This window comes from Lupinus angustifolius, chromosome LG08, assembly GCF_001865875.1.
Source record: "Lupinus angustifolius cultivar Tanjil chromosome LG08, LupAngTanjil_v1.0, whole genome shotgun sequence".
Classification (NCBI taxonomy): Eukaryota; Viridiplantae; Streptophyta; class Magnoliopsida; order Fabales; family Fabaceae; genus Lupinus; species Lupinus angustifolius.
Window position 1 is genome coordinate 16,314,327 of NC_032016.1, and position 10,341 is coordinate 16,324,667.

Below are 10,341 nucleotides of genomic sequence, written 5' to 3' on the forward strand. Positions count from 1 at the left end.
CATTTTTAAAGGAAAAAAAATGCCTCTAGAATAAGAAGATGTTAAAAACTTATATACTTGGATGGGTTTTGGTCCAGCGTAACAAGGAACAAAGTAAACATCCACGTGTCGCGCAAGGAGTGCCTGGAAAATTTGCTGCAGGAAATGTGAAACGTGGCAGATCCTTATTCGCAGATTCCGAAGGGTGTAGTGCGTCTGTAGTGCACCTTCACATACCGGATAGGAGTCTGGGGAATAGATCCTAAAGTCACGTGTATGGAGGGAAGGTATGCACCCAACGTGTCGCAATCGTGTTCGTTGGATCAGTGGGTGCACCGTGTCTACGATACACACGACCACACCTGATCACACGCTGGCCAAAGGAGTGCTGAATCTAGTGTAACACGTTCACGCTTACAACCGTGCACCTGTCAACGTGTCGTGTGATGATTGGCTGCCGTTGGTGGTCAAAAGAACTCATTGACCAATATGCCTCACGGTGCAATGTGATTGGCCAGAAGAAGAGTTCACGGTGCCTAACGTGTGGCTGGTTGCACCGAATCACTTCTTTGAAAATTTCCTCGCTTTCTCTTACTCTTTCTGGTTTCTTTCTCTCTCCTTTTTGGCTTTTTCTTAGTTTTTTTTTTGAACCCCTTAACACTAATTAAACTACTCTATTTATACTAAACTTAAACCTAACCTAATCTTAAAAAGTCTAAACTAATTTTTTTTTCAAACCACCCACTCCCCCTTTTTTGGGGATATCAAAACTCATTACCATGTCAGATTTGACTTGGTAAAATTTTAATTACTTTTTATTTTTTATTAAAAAATGTTTTTTAAATTGATTTATGTATTTATTTATTTTTATATATCCGAATTAAATAATAAAAAATATTTTTGAATAAGTTTTAATTATTTCAAATTATATTTTTGAAAAATAAAAAATATTAATATTTTATTGTTTATTTAAAATTTAAATGAGGATATTTGGTATATTAATTATTTATTTTATTAAATTAGAAATAAATCATATAAATTAATAAAAATATTTTTAATTATTTATTATTTATTTAAAATTGAAATTTCGAATAATAATAAAATTATTTATGAACCATTTCTTTTTCTTATTTTAAGATAAAATTGTATGGGTTTCTAGAAGCCCATTTCCACTTGAATTTTTTGTTTTGTTTTGAGTTTGATTAAATTTCTTTTGAGAAAAAAAGGCAAGTTTATATACACATTTATTTTTGGAAATTCATTTCTTTAATTAATTTATTTTTAGAAATTATTTATTTTTAAAAAAAAATAATGTCTGGACTTTTTGTGGGCCAGATAAAAATGAATATTCACAATATATAATAAATTTTAAGTTATTAAATTTTAACTCTTGATTTTTTAACAACTATAATATATTATTTTTCACCTTCTCTTTATTTTATGATGATATGTTTTCATAAAAAAAAGTATAATTATTCTCTTTCCCTCCCTAGTCAAATAAAGAAAAATAGAGAGACAGGAAACATTTCTTTATTTTTTTCTCATATCAAATACTATAAAAATAAACTTTGGTTATAATTTGACGGGACATATTGTTGTTTGAAAAGAGCTCTATGTTTTATTTCTTCTAATGTTTACAACATCAATTACCTTTGTATATCCAACTTACTTATTTATATACCAATATTAAAATATTATATCTGATATGGTACATATTTATCTATATTTTATATAATTTATTTCCTTATTTACATAGTTTCTTAATAAATATATAGAAAACATTGTACAGTATTGATTTCAAGAAATATTGTCCACCTTATAACTAGTATTGACAATTAGGGTTGCCTTGCCCGCTCTCCCATGCTCATACAATACCCACCAAAATTAGGACGGGTATGGATATGTCCATTTTTAAATATGACATGAAATATCATATCTTACCCGCCCTAAACATGGACAGGGTAGGCTTGTGGACCGCCCTAAATTAAAAAAAAAAACTAAAAATGATTTAGTACATGAAATATTGCAAGATATTATATATTGTCACTTATTTATTATTTCACTTCTGAAACATTGCAATTTCATGTTATGATACTTGAGATTACATGGATGCACAATATGACAGTGGGATTCAAAATACAAAACATAATACCTTGTTTTGTATAAACTGGACATACAATTAATTGGTAAAATATTATATTTTAGAAAATTGCTACATTGTACTCGAGTGGTGAGAACATGAATTACTCTTACCATACTTGGTTGCATCAAATTTCTTATTGTAGTATTCATTGATGCCCATGAGCCGCCTGTCCGCCCATTTGAAATGCTCATGGGCAAAAATGACATATTAGGCGGATATTTTAAGGTGGATGAACACATTTTTCATACCATGCTCACCCAAAACATGCAGGCGAGTAACCCCATGGACATGACCCAAATTGTCAATGATAATTATAACTGGTATAGTATTATAAAATAATGAAGTAAATTTTGAATTAAAAAACGAAAGTAACATTTTAACTAAAAAAACAGAGAAAAAGCTTTGGATGCTCTATCATATTTTAATATTTCCAATTATTGGAAGGAAAATCTAAGATAGAGTATATTTCAAGTGGCAGGACATTATTATTTAAAGAAAAACACCCTAACTACTTAACTAACATAAAAAAAAATTTAAGAGAAAAAATTTATTCAATTTAAACTATTATTATAAGTGTGTTTATAACATTTTGTGTAGGAATGATAACAGGGCGGGTAGGGATCGGGTTTGCACATACCCAAACTCGAATCCGAAATTCAAAACCTAAACCAGAACCCGAACCCAAACTCAACGGGGTTGAAAATAAAAATACCATCCCCGAACTCGTCGGGTTTCGGGTAATCCGAACCCGAAAAAACCCCAAAAATAATAAAGTATTAAGGAAAATATGATATTATTTTCGTGTAATTTTTCTGTAACATTTCTATTTTCTCTTTTATTATTTCATTTATTTTATATTTGAAGATCCAATAGTATGTAAAGTAAAATTAGAAATTAAAAACAATTGGCACATCATAGAAATTTCAATTTTAAATTGAATTACCTTACTTCAGGGCGGGTTCAGGTTAAGGTCTTTGCTATACCAAACCTGAACCCGAAATTTAAATCCGGTAAAACCCGAACCCAATCACATCGGGTTTTCCCCATTAAGTTCGGGTTCGGTTCGAGCGGGTACCCATGGGTTTGGTTTTTATTTCCATCCCTAATTTCGTGGCAGTCAACCTACATTTTAATTTTATATAACTAAATATTTCATTTTTATATATTTCATTTGTACAATTAGAAATCTTTTTTATTTGATGTATTTTATATTGTAATTTTTATTGAATATATTATAAAGTGAAAAAGATATATACATTGATAGTATACGAGTTTTTTACATGGTCACTGTATTATTCACCATTCTACCATTTAAATGAATAAATGAATGGTAGATGATACACTGACTATGTATATATTTTTACACGGTTAGTGCATAGATTTAATAATTTATTATAAATTGTAATTTTTTATTAGAATATTAAATTTAAGGTAAGATGCTTAATTTTAACTCGCAATTAATATAGAAAATAAAAAACGTTAAATAAAAAATAAGAAAATAAAGATTATACTATGATAATAGTTATATTAGATCATATTTGAGCTTTATATATAATATAAATATCTAATGTAATATCTATTGTTTATACATAATCAATATATTATCTACCATTTATTTGTATTATTAAATTATTTTAAAGTCAAATAAATATATAATAAATGAATAATATAGTGACAGTAAAAACAATTGCTCATATATACATTTTTTTCTCATAAACATTATCTATTATTCTTATTTAAATAATTATCCAAATATCTACCGTTAATAAAACTTGTTAATTTTTGACACATAAAATTGTGTTTACAAATAATTTCTCACCAAAATACATTGCATCTTCTCACCATCTTCTTCTTCTTCTCTCTACCTTTGAGCTTCTTCCATCGCCTTACCTAGGGTTTTATTTCTCTACTGCTTCCTTCTGTTCAAGCTTCACCTTTAATATGTTTTCAATTCTTTGCTTCAAGGTACTGCTTCTGTTTCCGATTCCATTCTACGCGTTTCGTTTTGTGTTGTGTTGAGCAACTGTGTTTTTTAAGTTATCAGTTATCTGAATCTGTTAACTGATGCTATTATTTTCTTTCTTTGGTATTGAAACTTGGCTTTGAAACTGGGATTTACATTTAATTTATGAAGAAGCTGATTCTATTTTTGGATTTCTGAATGGAAGAAACTGCATTACTCTTTCTATTCCCCAATTTATGTTATTTTGTGAAATTTTGAATCACCTTGCTCTACTATTTAATGAAAATTTGTTTTTTAAATATATCCAAACGACTTCGTTTAAATAGCCTTGTTGATCCTTTCAATTACCTTGCTCAACGTTGTGTATTATTATTTTTATTACTTTAATTTATTTTTGGTGGCTATATTGATCTTTCATTAAATTTGCATTACCGGGACTCCTTTTTTAGTAATCGGATAATTTGGTTGTAAATATGAACAAGAGGTGTCTTATAACTTTTGGTATGCTTTACATTCATTGGATCTGTTGATTTGGCATATAGTTGAAGGCCTTGAAAGGATAAGAAAATTGTTTCAACTTCAAAGCACCTTTTTATTGTTTTATATACTTACATATCCAGCGAAGGGTATGGTTGTGCTTGTTTTGTTTTTTTAAAGCGATTGCGCGTGTTATAAACCGGATCCTGTGTATAAAGAATGCATTTTGCACACTTTCCAGATTCAATTTTTAGCTCAACTTGAACATCCTGTTATTTAGTCCTAATGATTTGTCTCTTAGTTACCCTTCTTTTGGTTTATCGAAGGAGAGATTGTATTGACTTTCCATAGGGTTTGGCTTAATTATACTTAGTACCCATGTTATTGTTATTACATGTACACCCCTTATAACTTAAATCTTAAGGAAGTTGTGTAGTTTTAAAACAAGGATTCTAGGTATAATTAAGCCAAACCTCAGATAGGTCATTTTAATTTCTCCTTTTACAAATAGCTAAATATTTAGATTCCAATCGTCTCATCTTACAAGTTATGTGCCAAACCATTAGAATTTTAATTTCTCCTTGTAAAATTTGATGTATGTGTCTTGCTGTTAACTTTTTCCCTGCAAGTAAGTGGCTTATGGTATTACTGATTTTGGAATATCTCATACAGTTCCTATGATCTCTGTTTTTTGTTTTCGTCTGATGATTTCTTTGTTTGCCTTTTTTCCTGTCCATTTGTATATGCTTCCTTGTTTCTTAATTTAAAATTTTCATTTTTCCTTTTGGTTTGCTGATGTATTCAAATGTCGGCCATTGCATCAGGGTTTGAGTGTGACTTAGCTAGTAAAGAAGTCAATGTACCATTCAGGCTGAGCTTGATTTGACCAAAAGAATGATTTGGATTCTAAAGGTGGATTGCGGGTCTGTTCCATGAGTTGTGAGATATGGTGTCTGATGCTCTGCTTGTGAAATGAATTATATACTTCTGCATTGAGGTTCATAGTGGTTGAGTTACTTCTAACTCGCCAAAGTTAAGTTAGAAGAGCAATTTATCTTCAATGGGTTCATTCTCTGGCGCATGTGAAATAGTTGAAGCAAATGAAGATCTAAACATAGGAAAGGCTGCAGGGGTTTACTGGCCTAATTCTGGATATAGCACGACTGAGAAAAATCAGAAGCTTCCTGTGCTGAGTCTGGGATGCAAGGATAATCCAGATAATGATATCAATAAGCTGTTTGAATCATTTACTCTTAAATCTTCTTCAAGAGATTTGGGAATTCTACATGATGGTACGAGCCCTAAGATGAAAAGTGCATTAAAAAAACCAATCACAATTGGTGTCCCTCGGTCCCCACGAGTTGGGACTTCTGAGCCTGTGACTTTGAAGCAGGCATTAAGAGACATGTGTATATCTAAGGCATCAGAAGTGGCTGCTATGAAAAGATTATCGAAGTCAACAGCTGCTTCCCCAAGAATATCAGAGGTTGGGAAAATACAGACATTGTACAATTCAGTTGTAGTTGAAGGTAGGCGATCTGGGCCGTCTAACCTTGGGGTTAAAGTGAGTACAATTGCAATTTCTCTAGTGCCAGAAGAAAGCAAGTCACTTTCCTCAGCAAAAATATCCCAATCTCATCAAACTGCCAGCAGTACATCTTTGGGCGAAAATGGCCATTCTTCCAAAATTAATTTTTCACTTACAGAAAGTGATGCTGGTGCGTCATTGATGCAAAGTGATTTGGTATATTCATCAAGTAAAGTTGGGAATCAATCACAGTCATTTGGGCCTGCTCAAATAGAAAAACAAACATCTGCATCTTGTCCATCTATGTGTAACACTAAAGGAAGTAAACTAGAGTTGCGTGAATATGTTTCTTCCCCTAAAGAATTAGGAAATAATTCACCTATCTCAAAAAATGGGTTGAAAGGTAGATTACAAACAGTATCTTCCTCATCTACTTCACTTAATGCCAATAGAGTGGGCAAACTATCACGTCCCAGTACAGTCAAATCAATTATCAAAAACAAGAATTTGAATAAGAAGAAACTAAAGCAAGGTTCAGGTTCAGGTTCTGCGTTATATGATCCTACATCAGATGAAGTAAATAAAAAATCAACACCTGGTACATCGCAACTGGTTTGTGAGAGATGTTTGTGTGCTATAGAAAATACAAGTAAAGAAAACAACGAAGGTGTTATATTATTGGGATCTACCAGTCCTGGAAATGGAGTGAACTTGAGTATGCACTCCGACTTAGCATCAACTGGCTGTAATAACGGCACAGAAGTTGCAAAAGGAAAAAAAAATACCGGGTCGAAAGAGCAACTTGAATTTTCACAAAGTTCAAAGAGTAGTCAAGGTGACTACAGTACTAGTACAAGTACCAGTGATGATAGCAATGTTAGTGGTTCTATTTCTGGCAATAGGCCCCACATGTCAAAGGATGTTAGGTGGGAAGCCATACGACATGCTCAAATGCAGCATGGAGTCTTGGGCTTGAGACACTTCAATCTTCTGAAGAAACTTGGTTGTGGAGACATTGGGACTGTGTATCTGGCAGAACTAATTGGCACCAATTGCTTGTTTGCTATTAAGGTAATGGACAACGACTTTTTGGCTAGAAGAAAGAAGATGCGTCGGGCTCAAACTGAAAGAGAAATATTAAGGATACTGGATCATCCTTTTCTTCCTACAATGTATGTGCAGTTCACATCAGATAATCTTTCTTGTCTGGTCATGGAGTATTGTCCAGGAGGAGATCTTCATGTTCTACGGCAGAAACAGCTTGGCAGAAGTTTTTCAGAGCCAGCAGCTAGGTATGATACTAAGAACTGTCCAGTAATACATTAAGCATTTAATTTTCTGTTAGATCAAAAGTTATGTGCAATGCCATACTAATTTTTTGGGTATTCAACAAATGATTTGATTCCTTATTTATTTCCTGGTATAACCATGTCTGTTTAATTCGCCTACTTGCTGAAAAATGCTTGTGCTCTACTCATTCTCATCATAGAGATTCGACAAAGTTGTATGTTGGTTGTAGACTGTATAGCACAACCTTCACCTTTTATCCGAGCTTAGGACCTGCTATATATAGCATCAAACACATATAGGTAGGTTTAGGGATCAATGTTTTGTCAATGAACATGATTTATAATCAGGCATTATGGTATCGTTCGATCCATTTAGCTGATCTCACCTAATGGAATTAAGGCTTGGTTATTGTTGTCATCTCATTCTCATCGATCATCATTTGTCATCCATTTCTGGTTTATCTTGTGCATGAACATGGTTTTCATATGCTTATTCAATACAATGTTTCATTGTTGCACTATAAAAATATTATTCTATGAATTTTGAGATGTTGAATTTAATCTGCCCCAATGATTGCTGAATGAAAGATTTACATGCATGATAAAAACTGCATTGATTAAGTTTGATAAATAAATTTTCATGTTATTGAGGTCCAGGATAAATTGAGAGTGTAAATTATAAGTGCCTGCTTATTTTAAGATCATCTTTATAGTCTGAAAGAAATATAACTTTGTGCCAACTGTCAATATCTTTTTTGTTTTCTTTTTAAAAGTTCCTTGTAGAACTATTTGTTTTTTTTCTTCTCGGTACTTCCTGTAATATAAATGTCTGTATTTTTGTCTGCATATTTATAACTGTCAATGTATTATTGTTCTCGCTTTCATGAAAAGGCTAAGATAGTTAAAATAGAAAGACAAATGGTTTAGTATTAAAATGTAAATTCTATCAAAACAATCTAATTGAAATTGTGTGCATTACATGCACATGTGTCATTAGTCTTGATCAATTATTGCCCCTGTATATGCATACATTTATTCAAGAACTATATCACATGTATACTGATCATTAGCTTCATATAAGCAGGTTTTATGTTGCTGAAGTCCTTCTCGCTTTGGAGTATTTGCACATGCTTGGAGTTGTTTACCGCGATTTGAAACCTGAAAACATTCTTGTTCGAGAAGATGGCCATATTATGCTCACAGATTTTGACCTGTCACTAAGGTGTGATGTTAATCCAACACTTCTGAAATCATCTGATATAGATCCTGCTAAGATTTCTGGTCAATGTGTACAATCGAGTTGCATCGAACCATTCTGCATTGAACCAGCTTGTCAAGTTGCATGCTTCAGCCCTAGATTATTACCTCCTGCTGCTAGAGCCAGGAAATTAAAAGCTGATCTTGCTGCTCATATCAGATCATTGCCACAGCTTGTGGCTGAGCCGACCGATGCAAGATCAAATTCATTTGTTGGTACTCATGAATACTTGGCGCCGGAGATCATCAAAGGAGAAGGACATGGTGCTGCAGTTGACTGGTGGACATTTGGTGTTTTTCTTTATGAGCTTTTATATGGTAGAACACCCTTTAAAGGTTCCAATAATGAAGAAACATTAGCCAACGTCGTGCTGAAGAGTCTCAGATTCCCTGACACCCCATTTATAAGTTTCCATGCAAGGGATCTCATAAGAGGGTTGTTGGTTAAAGAGCCGGAAAACCGTTTAGGTTCAGAGAAAGGTGCTGCTGAGATTAAACAGCACCCATTCTTCGAGGGTCTAAATTGGGCCTTAATACGTTGTGCTATCCCACCAGAAATTCCAGACTTTTGCGAGTTTGGAGTTTCCGACATGACCTTACAGTCACCACATGGCAATGGTGATAAGTATTTAGAGTGTAGAGGAGGAGAACAAGTGGAATTTGAGTTGTTCTAAGAGAGTGCTCTTTGGCCAGAGTGACATTCTTTTTTATGGATTCCCTTGTTATGGCTCTATGTTCCACATATGTTGTAACAATTATGTAATCCTATGTTGTAAAATAGTTTTGACTATAACACGGTAAAATGTATCTAGGAAGTTCAGGTTATATGGCAAAATGATCATCGCAATCTGAAGTAACATAAATTTCTACATTTGGGTTTTACCAAGATTACTGTGTTTACCAAATCTACTAAATAAAATTGGCAACTTCGTCCCTATTTTTCTTCTTCTATGTGATCCACGTTGTTCTGTCCACTAGGTTTTTTTTTTCTCCTAGGTATTCCTGAGGTAATCCTGTCCATTAGAGTTTGTTACTGTCAATATACCTCAATGGATAGAGAGGGATCAATGTGCATCACAAAAGAAAACATGGAGTCTCTCAAGAAATGTTTTCTATTTCTTATTATCATTTTCTAAAAATAATAATTCATTTCCATATTTTTATTTTCTCAAAGTAAGTTTGTTATTATCATTTTAATTTTAATTTTAAACTAGACAATTACCTTTGCAATTACTTAAATTCTAAATTTAATCACTAAAGTAGTTGAACTAATAATTTTATAGAATGTATTCATATTTAATACTTGTGTTTTCTTTTCCAATAAATTTTATGCTAACAACACATTGAACATTTTTAATTGCTAAACTTGGTCAATAGCTACTACAAAAATGTATGGAAGGTCATAACGAGTAACATGTAGTTGTAGGTGCTCTCGAGAAAAGTTAAAATTAAAATAAATTAATAATATACAAGTGTTCTATAATTTAACTAAGGTTGCATTAACTTCAAGAAACATCAATTTTCATCCCAAAAATATATATTATCATACACATCATCGATCTAGTTTAGCAATACTATAAGAGAGAGGAAGAAAAGTTAAGTTGAGAGATAAAAAAATAAATTATATTATGAAAATGTATGTTACTTTGTAAGAGGGAGACACTCATAAATTGATTTTGGCGTTTTTTTGATTAGTGAGTAGAGT

The 10,341-nt window shown here is 32.3% G+C and overlaps 1 protein-coding gene across 1 annotated transcript; it reads left to right on the plus strand.

The window, feature by feature from the left end:
- Positions 3,916–9,471, plus strand: LOC109354921 (serine/threonine-protein kinase KIPK2-like). Its single transcript, XM_019597742.1, has 3 exons — positions 3,916–4,087; positions 5,387–7,382; positions 8,464–9,471. Exons 2-3 carry the CDS (start codon positions 5,623–5,625, stop codon positions 9,308–9,310), a joined length of 2,607 nt encoding a protein of 868 aa, XP_019453287.1. The 5' UTR covers positions 3,916–4,087; positions 5,387–5,622; the 3' UTR covers positions 9,311–9,471.

Bases quoted from the DNA above. Each gene is read 5' to 3' on its own strand.
- LOC109354921 (XM_019597742.1), top strand. From the start codon at position 5,623: ATGGGTTCATTCTCTGGCGCATGTGAAATAGTTGAAGCAAATGAAGAT. The intron at 7,383-8,463 runs GTATGATACTAA...TCATATAAGCAG, and splicing joins TTTTCAGAGCCAGCAGCTAG to GTTTTATGTTGCTGAAGTCC.